We start from the raw sequence: 12,234 nt of genomic DNA, 5'->3' as shown, positions 1-12,234 counted from the left end.
GCGGCCCTGCCCTCCCTGTTTTTCCCGCCTCCTCTTTAGCAAAGCCAACCCGCGCCGAGGTCCGCATATCAGCCGCCGCGACGATTGGACAGCGGCTCATGAAAGCGGCCCCACCTTTTTATAGGGTACAGAGGGCGGGGCGCCGCGGAGCCCCGGGCAGTGGTGCGGCAAGCTGCTTCTGCGTCCCGCGCGCACGGTGCGACAGTCCCCGCACCCACTGTCCCACGCATGGCACCCATGTCGCTCGGGATGAACACCGCTGCGCTCAGGGCACGCGGTGGGGGCGGCGCGGGCTCAGGTCCCCTGCCCTTCAGCGTCGAGTCACTGCTGGAGGCAGAGCGCGGGCCAGACTCCGAGCCCACAGAGCCAGGGGAGGAGAGGCCGCTAGGCGCCGCAGAGACCCGGGCCTGGGTCCCGCCTGCTGCCCTGGCGTGCCCCCTACGTAAGTGCCCAGCCTCGCGGTCCCGGGTCCTGAGCAGCGCCAGACCAGCCTGGATGAAAACCAGGGCGGAAAGGGCGCTGTCGCTCATAACTTACAAAGTAACAGCCACAAACGCGCCCGGCCTAAGCGCAAAGAAAGAAAATTGCCCACCGGAGCCCGGCAGCGAGCGCGTCCAGGCCCAGCAGCTACTCCTGCATCCCACTCCAGGCAGGCTGCGGTCCTGTCCACAACCCAAGGCTTTTCCGCTTCAGGACTCTCCTACGGAAGCACTCCCTGTCGGCCCCAGGCCTTCCCGAGGTGGCTAAAGTTGGCTTGGAGTCCTGGACTCTACGCTCACCCCACTCATTTCCGGCCACGATCTCCAGTCCGAGCCTCCCGCTTTTTCCAAGTGGATAGAGTCCTAATCTTCCCTGGGGTGAGGGGCTGTGGGTTGAAGAGCAAAGCCCGAATCCACAGGGAGCCACCTTTGCCCCGCCGCTTCCGGCCCTTCCTTCGCTTGCCGCAGCTGCCTTTGGGGTCTCGTGGCTCCAAGGGCCCAGTCATGAATGGGAACTTGCGCCCACAACCGGCCTTTGCAGGGTCTGGCCGTGTCAGGACAATGACCTAGCGCCAGCGTTTGTGGGCCCTTTTTATACTTCTCTTTCCTTTCAGGAACCCCCAGCCCTGCACCCTGCATCCTCCGAAAACACAAGAACAACCGCAAGCCGCGGACGCCCTTCACTACCTCGCAGCTGCTGGCGCTGGAGCGCAAGTTCCACCAGAAACAGTACTTGTCCATCGCTGAGCGCGCCGAGTTCTCCAGCAGCCTGAGCCTCACCGACACGCAGGTGAAGATCTGGTTTCAGAACCGTAGGGCTAAGGCCAAGCGGCTGCAGGAGGCCGAGCTGGAGAAGCTGAAGCTGGCGGCCAAGCCCTCGCTGCCCTTGTTCGCCCTGCCCTTCCCTCTGGGCGCCCCGCTGCCTGGCTCGGGTGCATTCGGTGGCCCCGCAGGAGCCCTTCCCCAGGTGTCCGGGCTCCTCGCAGGGCCAGCCACGGCCTACAGTGTGTACTACCTGACTTAGGCGTGGGTGTGAGAATCGGACCCGGAGCCGCCTAGCAGGAGGGATGGCCTTGACCTGCAGGAGGGACACTCCAGTCCGGCTCCGCCTGTGCCACAGTCCACGGAAGACTGGCCTGCCCTGAGTCCCTGTTCCTGGTACCCTCGGCATTTCGGTGTCGCCCTTTTTGTTGCTGTTGTTTAGTTTTTCGGTTTTGTTGCTAATACGATGTTATATTTAATGCCTGAAGCCTATTTGTGGGTATCTTACAAAGATTTCAAGTTTCTAAGAATCATGTTAGTACTAAACTGTTTGCTGAAAGGTAATGGACTTTATTCTGTACCCTCAAAATGGACCAAAATAGATCTTCCTACTTGGAATAAAGCAGCTGCCAAAGTACTCTGAGGCTTGCTCCGTGGACCCGCCTCTGGCTCTGAGATCCAGTTTCCTCCAGGTAGCCTTGTCCACTTGCAAGATTATTCTGGGACACACCAAGGAACTACTTCTCAAAGAAATTAAAATAGTTTGATGCCAGGACTACTGGAAACAAATACTGACACTCTAATTAGATTCTCACGTCATTATGGATGGAAACTTTTGCACTTATTTCAGGCAATTTGTAATTGGTTCGGGGAGCTTGAAGCTGATCACCCGCTGTGGTGGGAGCATGGGCACGTTAGTGGCGCCAGGGACAGCAATGGGGGGGGGGCGGCAGGGCGAGTGGGCCTGCTGGGCTTGAGGACATGCCTGGAGGACAAGCGCTGGGCAGGATGCTGCTGCTAGGCTGCTCCGCAACCCCGGCCAAGCCGTGCCCCACCCCCCCACCGCTTGCAGGGAAGAGGAAGAACTCCTTGCGATGGTGGATGGGGGCACGGGTGGATCCAAAAGCCGCGGTCGAGGCCAGGTCCCCAGGTCCCCGCTGGTCACCTTTTGTTTGCAAGGCACTGAGCTCCTTGATGAGGCGGGCACAGCTCTCTTTACATGAAGAAGATGAACAATCTGACCCGCTCTGAGGAGCTACCCCAGTAGGTCCACCAGCCCTGCCACACAGCACAGAGACTCTGGAAAACCCACAGCTGGTTTCTTTGTAAACTGCAGCCTCAGACTGGAGGGTTAAGCTGAGCTTGCTGAGAGCAGATTCCCTGGAGTCACAGCAGGAGTAGTGGGAAGTCCCCACCCCCCACCCCCCAACCCTGTCCTGACTTGCAGCTGAAGACAGGACTGGATAGCCAAGGGTGCAGTGGGCCTTGACCATGAGGAATCCCCTCTCCCCACAGGCCTCTGCTGATGGCACTGGGCTGGGTCCTGCAGATCAGGTGGATCAGATGGCAGGAGGGGAAGGATCAACTCTGCTCATCAGGACCGCAGCCTAGGAGAAACTCCACAGTCCTACAGACTTCATGGGTGTTTCTACTTCAATTCAAACACCTGGAAGTTATAAAGATAATATGGCATGAAATTCCCTATGGTGTCCATTAGACACTCTTCCTGTGTCTCTGAGAAAATGGGAACTCACCATGGGTTTAATGAGGAATGATCCCAGTTCTTGGAGACCAGGCCGCAGAAAGGGAAGGTGCCTGCCCTTCTGAGGTGCCTGTGCTTGTCCACCCGCCCTGGGGCCTGAACTATTTAAACTGAAGCCCAAATTTTCAAGTGGCAGACCCTCCCGTGGTCTCTAAATATACAGAGCAAAGGAACCGGGTTGGGAAAGGTCTTCAGCAGCCAATGTCCCCCATGGGCTGCATCAGGCTGCTGCTTCTCAAGGCCCTTGTATTCTGTTTCCAAATCTTAGGTCTCTGAGTGGCATAGGGCCAGCCAGGACCAAGATTTATGGTTCAGTTTTAGTGATTTCTGAGTAATCCTGAAAGCTACTCATGAGGAAAACAAGCATCCAGGGCCCATTCCAGTGGAGTTGGGGTCCGCACAGCAACTTAGCCACCTTGTGGGCATCTGTGCACTGGCCAAGGGCATATAAACCACCCTACAGGGCCCTGGAGAGTGCCAGGCAGCCCAGAGCTGATGCAGATCTGCTGAACTGAGAGTGATGAGCTAGCTTATTTATCCTTCTGTAACCAATTCTTTTTTTGGGGGGAGGCGGGGGTACCAGGGATTGTACTCAGGGGCACTCAACCACTGAGCTACATCCCCAGCTCTATTTTGTACTTTGACAGGGTCTCACTGTGTTGCTTAGCTCCTTGCTTTTGCTGAGGCTGGCTTTGAACTCACGATCCTCCTGCCTTTGCCTCCCAAGCTGGCATGTGCCATAGCACTCATCTCTCTGAAACCATTTCTGACCCCAAATATCTGCCCAAGTCCTCTTGGTGCCCAGACCTCTCCAGGGTGAGTTCATCTCTGGGGCTGGAGGGCAGGACATGCATATGCCCCTGTTGCTGTCCAGCCCTGTTGCTTGTGAAAGGACTAAGGTGAACTTACCAAGACGGAGGCTTTCTCCTGGAGAGAGGATGTGGGCTAGAAGCCTTCTCCCAGGATTAGAGGTCCTGCAAACCCTAGGCTAACCTGGAGCTGCACACACCTGCTGGCCACCCCCTGAACTCAGCTAGTGTGTCTCAAAGTCAGAGGTGGCCCGGAACTGGTGGCAGATAGTCACCCATCGTGTCCCTGCAGGTAGTGGGTGGGCCATCTATAGACAGCTGCCTTGAACCCCAGAGTCCTGTCCACCAGTCTGTGCCCTTTCAGCTGTCCGTGCTGGGCAACTCCTGTTGGGGTTGGGGACATTGCCCTGTCCTTAGGAGTTTGTGTTCTGGCAAGATGATCACCTGGCAATGTGGCCCGGAGCAATCTTCCAGGGTAGGACATACTTCTTTGGGAGTGCAGGGCGGCTGTGTGGTTCAGGATAAGGAGTGGACACATGGTAGAATGGCCTGGACTGTTGGTGGCCTCTGGCAGGGTCAAAGTGTAGAGGGCTGGTCTGTGAAATGCCCCAGTGACCCGCCCACTGAGCCCCACCATCCCAGATGTCTCATTGAGTGACATGAAAAGACTGCGGGTCTGGCGCCCGAGACAGGGCCACCTGTTCTCCTGGGAAAGGGAACTCATGGGGCCTGCAGAATAACCCTGAGGCTCCCAACATAGGGACTTCATCACCAGAAGATAGGAGTATAGCAGGGCTGGTTCGAAGGCCCACCAGCTTCTGGGTGTGAAAGGGGCTGACCCCTCTGGGCCTCATCCTAGTAGGGTCAGCCCTTAGAGCCTCCGCCAGCCAGCAGCACCAGCCTTACCCCTCTGGGTCTCTGGGGGCTGCTCTTGGCCCCACCCTGGGCATGGACTGCAGGCCACTATGCTGTGCTTGGGGACCACTAGGAGGAATAGGCCTGGTCAGGATGCCTTGCACTGGTTCTGGGGAAGGAATTTGTGAAATCTGACCAGCAGATCTTGAATGACAGTGACTATCAGGAGCTAAGGGCCTCCTTGCGGGGAGTTTTGAAAAGGTGATGCATTCTCAAGCTGGGTAGTAGGACTGGCATTTGCTACCCCTGCCAGGACATGCTATTCTACCCAGGAAATGCTTCCAGTGAACTGTGGAGGTGCAGCAGCAGGCGTGTGGAGAGCAATACCATTTCCACTTGGGCTGACCCCAAGAGCCCGGCGCTGGGGACAGGCCATCTGCTCTCCTGCTTGTCTTCGTGGGCCCAGTGTCCGCAGCTCTCAGTCCCGTGCACGCCCTCAGGAAGCGTTTATGAGTAAGTAGCCTGCGCTGTTTTCCTGAGTCCAGAGGGACTCAGGTGTGTGCTTTGGTTTTCAGTTTTTAAAACTGTTGCCTAAATTGGCAGTTTCACTATTTCTTTCTTTTTTTAACATTCATTTTTATAGTTGTAGGTGGATACAATCAATACCTTTATTTATTTATCTTTTTAATGTGGTGCTGAGAATCAAACCTAGTGCCTCACATATGCTAGGCAAGCGCTCCACCTCTGAGCCACAACTCCAGCCTAAGTTTTGGCTATTTCTTTCTTTTTTTTTTTGATATTTATTTTTTGGGTATAGATGGACACAACACAATGCCTTTATTTTTATGTGGTGCTGAGGATCGAACCCAGGTCTGCCCGTGCTAGGCGAGCACTCTACCTCTGAGCCACAACCGCAGCCTAAGTTCTGGCTATTTCTGATGGTCCATATAACATGCCATACTCTCACTGATTGGACCACCAAGGGGAAAAAATCACCCAGCAAGTTAGACAGTGAAGACCAGCGTTAGTGATAGATGGTTTGGCCCTGAGTCTTCTCTCTTGGGATCTTTGTTGCTTCTGATTTAGCTTTTTCATGTTGTGGTTCTACTCTACCCTCTGCTTCTTCTTGGCTGCTAGTGATCCTATGTCTAGAACTTGTCCCTTCAACTGTTCTGATTGTTCGTAGCTCTCTTTTGATCCTTCCATAGGTGGGATGATGCCCCCTTGCATTCTGACTGTCAATAGAGGGTTCTGACAGCTCCTTAGGCCTTTGGCCAAGTTGCCCTGGGAGCCCATTGTTTCTGAAAGCAGCCACTTTGAATCCTGTAGCAACAAGTCTTTTGCTACTGAAGTTGAATTCCTTATCTTTGACTTTCAGCACTTTAAGTATGACTTGTCTATGGCTCTTTTTGCATTCATTATCCTACTTGGAATTCATTGAACTTCCTAAATGATGGTGTGCTTTTCAAAAAATATGGGCCATTCTCAGCAGTTCTTCGGACACACTGTCCTGCTGCTCTCTCCTCTCCTCCCGAGGTTCTGTGGGGTGCCAGAGGTGCCCCGCCTCCCTCATGCTCTCCCCAGGTTCTTCATTTTCTCTCTCTTTTCTTGGTCGGTGTCATCAAGTTTCCTTACTCTTTCTTCTGCCAGTTCAGCTCTACTGTTGAACTGCTCTGGTGAATTTTTATAATTTGGGGCATTGTACTTTCAACTCCAGAATTTCCACTTGGTTCTTTGAAAGACTTGTTTCTCTCTTCTTTGAAACCCTATTTGTGAGATGTCATCATGCTTCCCTCAGTTCTGCAAACACTTCTGTGATGGCTGTTGGAGTTGCCTGTCTCCCAGGGATATGAGTCATGTGTCCTCTTTATTTGCATGGTTTGTATTTTTTGCTGTTGTGAGTTGAACATTGTAGGTAACACATCATAGCATCTTGCTAATGCTTCTGCTTGCTTATTCCTCACTGGCACTGGAACTGGTTTTAGTGACGGCAGCTCTTCTCAGATGTCTTCAGCCTCTGGAGTCCTGAGGCAGTGGGACTTTGCTAGCCCAGCCTGCTAAGTGCCCACAGATTGCTCCATGTTTTCTAATGTTGCCTTGGACATAAATTCCCCACAAACTAATCCAACAATTGAAAGAATGGGTTGAACTGTGATAAGCAAAACTATAGAAATCCAGCAACATAGGAAGACAGCCTAGGGCTTCTCTAGTTGACTGTCCTATTTATGGAATTAGACATGGAGTTTAGCAGCACATGTGATACAAAGGAGAGAAAACGAAAGCAGGTCCAATGAGACTCCAGGCACTAGCATGCAGCATAGAACACAGAAGGTCTGGAAGCAGATGACAGAATCTGACATTCACTTCAGTGCTTTCAGGAGAAGGGAGGGAGCCTGGGTATAGGCAGCATCTGAAGATGTTAGACTCTAGGCTTGAAGGCAGAGGACAGCAGGCAGGCAGGGTAGAAGGATATCTTCTCCCAACCTGGGTGATAGAACAGTGGAATACCAAAGACCAAAGAAGGTCCTGAGAGTAGCTGGAGAGGACCCTCAGGGGACAGGGAGTCCCCACCACACCTGGCTGCCTTGTCAGCAGCTTGGAAGGCAGGGGCAGCCGCCTAGCAGGCTCAGGGGAGGCACCAGGTCTGCTGTTCCCAGCAACAAGACAAGGATAGAGAAGCATTTTCAGGCAAACAGAATGAAAACTGTACAAGCACAGATTCACTAAAGGAGACTCCAAGGTTGCTTAAGGCAATGAAGAGAATGATCTCTTGTAAGCTGGGAGAGGCAAGGACTGCTTAGCCAGGAGCGGCCACTATGGCAGATTCACTGCACGTTGGCCCTGAGCCACGGTAGTGACATGCCACGGGATTAGCAAAAGGATCTAGAAATGAAATGTCTGTGACACAGCATGAGCAGAGAGCTGGGGCTGGGTTTAGTGTCCACAGTCCCTGAGTGTTGGGGGAAAGGAGATGTCAATTAATCTTGGAGCCCAACAGAGTTTATGTTAAAAATGTCAGGGCATCTACTAAAATAATTAGCTAGAAGGTGCCTAACTCCCCAAAATGACAGAGGGAGAAAAGCACATTCTGTCCAAAATAAGATATAAAAAGGAAAGAAAAAGTGAGGCCAAGAGCCTAAGCAGACTGTGCACCACAGGATTGAGGATGGCTGCCACACCTGATTAGGGGCCAAGGTGTTTCCCATGTGAAAGGTGCTTTCCATGTAAAAGCAAAGAGAAGACCAAGGCTCCACACACTAATTAGAAAGAAACATCACCCCAGCAGGTCCTGATCCCCCAGCAAGAAAACACAGATATGTCACCGAAACCCAAGTGTGGCGATCCAGTTTTCCACCACAAACAGCACTGATGCACATTCCATCCTGAAGCCTGCAAGTGACCTCTTTCTGGAAAGTGCTTCTGTTTGACAGCTGGACCTGAACCCACCGGGACTCTGCAGCAGGGAGAGGAGGTCTCCCCAGAGACTGAGCGGCTCACCTGGACCTCACTGCAATGCTGGAGTCTTCTTCCCATCAGTTCTGCATTCCATATTTGTCAAGAGAAAAACAGAGACAGGAAAAACAGATAGCTTTCTAGTGAGGAAGGAATCTAGGAGAGGATCCCAGCATGGACAGTCCTCAAAGGCTGCAACACACTCCTGGTGACCCAAACTGCAGACAACATAGGTCTGGCAGAATGTGCTGCTGTGGAAAGGATCAATCCCATCACTGTGGAGAGCACTGGTCAGCACTAGCATACAAGGAGGACACAGGATAGTGGACACACTGAGACAAGGCCTCCCACCGGGAGTTGGGAGATGGTTTGCATTGTTTTCTCAAGTGGCCACATCTGCCCCCAGGGGATGCTCACTTCCTACCCCAACAGTGGGCACTGGGTTTCCTCCCTGCACACCAGGACTGCACCCAAGCTGTTTTCCCTTGAGCACTTGCACCTGCTTTAGTGCCTGAATGCCAGTGGAATGTTTTCTGAATTTGAGGTCATCCTCAAGATTCCCTCTGAGAGCTAGGAGCCTGGCTGCACCTCTGTACCAGGAGTCACAAGTGACCACCAGCTGCTTCTGGTCAGGCCCCAAGTCCAGGAAAACAGCAGGTGGTGAGGTGAGGCAGGGAAGGGCTTGTTGTGCTAGCACCTCTGGCACAGAAGCACCCAGATGCCTGGCAGTGGGGATGGGCCTCCAGGCCTGGCCCTGGAGCCCAGGTTTTACCCAGGATAATCATATTTCTCCAGGACATGCTACTGCCTGCCTGCCTGTGCTTCCACACCTGTTCTGACCTCCTGAGCTGCCTTTTCCACCCCTGGCCACGTTCTCTCCTGCTTGACAGGCCTGTGTGCCTTCCTGCTGCACCCATTCTCCAGCACTGTGTCCCAGAGGAGCTTCCTGGGTGGGTGGGGCACAAAGACCATCTGGGTGTCCTTCTCAAGGCCTTGAAGATAAGGAATCAGGGACTGCTGTACCTGACCTACTCACCAACTCTCAGGGGCTCCTCATAAATCTCTCTGAACAGTGAATCCTCAAAGTGCAATACTCTTAGTTGATAAGTTCAACAACATAGAAATAAGAAGTAAAGAATTTGGTGAAAAATATTTATTTCATGTGCTTAAAAAGAATGTCCCTAGGGTGGTCCCTGCAGAAAGAGGTGAGCTGTCTCCTGAGCCTGCTATTTGTCCCAGTCATCTCTGGAAGCTTTAAGTCCCCTGCTGCTTCTGGTAACTCACCCAGGGACCCAGACAAGGAGGGAAGCAAAGGCCCAGCCCCAGGGTGCCCACATGACAAGTGTGAGAGAGGCCCGAGGGCCACCAGCCCCTGCAGGAGCCCCATTCCTGCACTGTCCACACAGATGCCTGGTTCTTTCTCCCATCTGGATCTGTCAGTGGTGTTTGTTTCTTTTCTGGGTGCTTTTAAATCCTCGAGATGCACCTTGGCCAAAACAGATGGTAGAAGGCACTCTGGAATGGAAAACAGGTCACATCAAGTGATGGCACTTCCTTTGCCAACAAGCAACCCAACTCATAATAGCAGCCTTGTGTGTGATTCTTTATTCCTCCTTATTCTAGAATGTTCCCTCTCTCACTCTGTGCAACATCCAGGAAGTGGAGTCTGCCCTCCTGGGCCCTGAGGCAGCTCCCGGAGTCAGATCTGCTTCCTGTGGAAGACATTCCCAGTCAATGGGCACTCATTGAGACCTCAGCTGTGGCCCAGCTTTCTGTGGTGCCCATGTCCCATTACCTACCATCCCCTGAAACCTGACCTCCCCTACCGTCTGGGCCACTCACAGGCCAGTCTAGGCAAAGGTGAGAAGGCAGATGAGGGAAACACATCCGTCTTCCGGCCAGTTCAGGGTCTTCAGCGATTTTTTTCCCATGGTTAACATGTTCCCCAAAACCAGATTCCAAGTCAGTTTTAACTCCATACTAGAAAACAAGTCTGCCGGATTGTGACTGAAACAATTACAAGTGAAGGTCCCCCATGGACTGAGTGAAGTTAAAAGGATAGTTTGCATTCCTGGACTTCAAGGTACATAACACACCAGAATGTTCTGGTTTTCAACCTCATGAGGCCAACACTTGCCCAGTGTTACTGTCTCAAGAAGATGTCCACACTGACCTGTGGATGTAGGTCCGCTTCTCACCTACAGGTGCTGGGGGTGCTGCTGCAGGCTCGGAGCAAACTTCCATTGCATCCCCCTCATCCCTGAGGGCTGCAGTTGACAGGTCAGCATCAGACCCCCGAGTGGCTGGGCTGCAGAAGACAGAGTGTCAGCCACGGCTCAGCATAACTCCCACAGCCCTGGCTTCCCCCAGAAATAAACTTTCAAGCAAAGGACTCTTTTTTTCTTGCAAAGATATTCTTACTCTGTTGGCATAGTCTAATTTTACAGTGCAATTTCCAGGCTATCAAAAAAAAAAAAAAAAAAAAGGGTGAATGCTTATGGCAAGGTCACAGTTCACATAATATGCCCTGCATTTTATATATTTAAATATGATCATACTCTTTCTTTCAAATATACTGTTTTTATGGTGCCACATAGTATAAGCCTACCAAGGGGGAGGATGCTCATGGCTTTGGATGAACTCCATAGGCCCCTGCTGGCAGCTTCCTAACTCTGAAAACTAGGGCATGTGGGATTCAGCCCAGGTGCAAGTATGGGAAAGGAGTGCCTGCCATTCCTACATCCCTGTTTTGCTACTCCTGGCCAGGAACTCCTCTGCCATTTCCCTCTGAGGGGAAGCTACCCTATTTGTGTAACCCCTTTGAGTACTGATCCCTATGGTCAGAATGTCAGCTACCTGCAGGTATATACAAACAAAAAAAGCCTCCACCCATTCAAGCTGCTCTCACATCTCCTAAGACCAGGGGCGGCCAATAACCCTACTCCTCACGTACCCTCTGCTTGTCTTGGGCTTATCAAACCGGAAATCCGCGGGGTACAGGTGGAACCTCACCATGTGATCCTTCCGGTCTCGGCTGGTCTTAAACTTCTCTGGGCAACCTTCAATCAAGCACTGGTACTGCAAAAGATAGGGTGTCACCTCCCTGATCCAAGTCCCTAGCACAACGTGTGCCCAGCCTGATAATTACCCACCATGTCCTGCCTCTCTGCCAGGATCTGGAAGAGGGAGTCATGCCACTCCAGAATGTGGGCATCCAGCAGGTGTCCGGAGGGGAAGGCGCGGCTGCAGAGGGAGCAGGCATTCCCGTGTAGCATGTTGTAATGGTGCTGGTAGTCCTCCAGGGCAGCGAACACCTGGCAGCAGCCGGGCACCTGACAGGTGAACTCAGGCACCCTGGGAAAGGAGGCTAATCTCAACGGAGGAGGCACACTTTGCTGAAGCAGAAACCCCAGTGTGACTTTTCATCCAGAGTAAGAGGCCCAATAAAGCTCCTGAGGTTCTTTTGGTACTGGGAACTGAACTCAGGGGTGCTCTACCACTGAGATACATACAACCCTAGCCCTTTTCATTTTTATACTGAGACAGGGTCTTGCTACATGACCCAGGCTGGCCTTGAACGCTGGGATTAGAGGAGTGCGCCAGCGCGCCACACTCCAAGCCTTACTTATTAAAACATGAAATTTCCCTACACAGGCCACAGATGGAGTAGAAGGCAGTCACCAGACGTGCCAACGCTGGCACCGGAGGGTCTCGGTGGAGGGAGCTGAGCCCTCAGCTGCACGAGGCGGTGCGGGGGACCGGGCGCGGGCGGAGTCGCTCACCTGGACCTCTCCGGCTCCTCGGCCACCTGCGTGAGCACATCCTGCAGGTAGAGATGCCTCTGCACGTCCCCGTCCTACAGGAGACAAGCGCCGAGGTTACGGCCGGGGCCCGCCCCAGCGTCAGGCCCCGCCCCTGCGCCCCAGTGCCCCCGCACCTCGAAGAGCTCGTGCTCCCGCGGGAGGCGCACCGGGCGTGCCACAAAGCGGAAGGGCGCCGCCCCGGCCGCGGGGTCCCGCTCCACTGGCAGCGGCTCAGCCGCCCCGGGCGTGCCGGCCAGGCGGGCGCGCAGCGCGGCGGGCAGCAGCATCGCCCTTCGCGGCCGCGCCGCAGC

At 53.4% G+C, this 12,234-nt stretch overlaps 2 protein-coding genes across 2 annotated transcripts; one reads left to right on the top strand and one right to left on the bottom strand.

The window, feature by feature from the left end:
- The first annotated feature begins 213 nt into the window (after nucleotides 1-213).
- On the top strand, nucleotides 214-1,503 carry LOC113176864 (homeobox protein MSX-3). The gene is made up of 2 exons (XM_026381417.2): nucleotides 214-442; nucleotides 1,094-1,503. The coding sequence occupies exons 1-2, from the start codon at nucleotides 229-231 to the stop codon at nucleotides 1,501-1,503; spliced, it is 624 nt and encodes a 207-aa protein (XP_026237202.2). The 5' UTR covers nucleotides 214-228.
- Nucleotides 1,504-9,268: 7,765 nt separating this feature from the next.
- Nucleotides 9,269-12,229, bottom strand: Znf511 (zinc finger protein 511). The gene is made up of 6 exons (XM_026381405.2): nucleotides 12,058-12,229; nucleotides 11,903-11,976; nucleotides 11,273-11,474; nucleotides 11,074-11,198; nucleotides 10,294-10,428; nucleotides 9,269-9,635 (listed from the first exon to the last, which is right to left on the bottom strand). Exons 1-6 carry the CDS (start codon nucleotides 12,208-12,210, stop codon nucleotides 9,557-9,559), a joined length of 768 nt encoding a protein of 255 aa, XP_026237190.1. The 5' UTR covers nucleotides 12,211-12,229; the 3' UTR covers nucleotides 9,269-9,556.
- Nucleotides 12,230-12,234: the final 5 nt, after the last annotated feature.

The sequence above is a fragment of the Urocitellus parryii genome, chromosome 5 (genome assembly GCF_045843805.1).
Source record: "Urocitellus parryii isolate mUroPar1 chromosome 5, mUroPar1.hap1, whole genome shotgun sequence".
Classification (NCBI taxonomy): domain Eukaryota; kingdom Metazoa; phylum Chordata; class Mammalia; order Rodentia; family Sciuridae; genus Urocitellus; species Urocitellus parryii.
The sequence above is the reverse complement of the archived record's forward strand: the minus strand, read 5'-3'. Positions and strand labels throughout refer to the sequence as shown.

Excerpts from the sequence above, each read along its gene's own strand:
- LOC113176864 (XM_026381417.2), top strand. The coding sequence starts at position 229 with ATGGCACCCATGTCGCTCGGGATGAACACCGCTGCGCTCAGGGCACGC. Across the intron at positions 443-1,093 it reads TGCCCTGGCGTGCCCCCTAC|GAACCCCCAGCCCTGCACCC; the intron begins GTAAGTGCCCAG and ends CTTTCCTTTCAG.
- Znf511 (XM_026381405.2), bottom strand. The coding sequence starts at position 12,210 with ATGCTGCTGCCCGCCGCGCTGCGCGCCCGCCTGGCCGGCACGCCCGGG. Across the intron at positions 11,475-11,902 it reads GAGGAGCCGGAGAGGTCCAG|GGTGCCTGAGTTCACCTGTC; the intron begins GTGAGCGACTCC and ends CTCCTTTCCCAG. Across the intron at positions 11,199-11,272 it reads TGGCAGAGAGGCAGGACATG|TACCAGTGCTTGATTGAAGG; the intron begins GTGGGTAATTAT and ends TATCTTTTGCAG.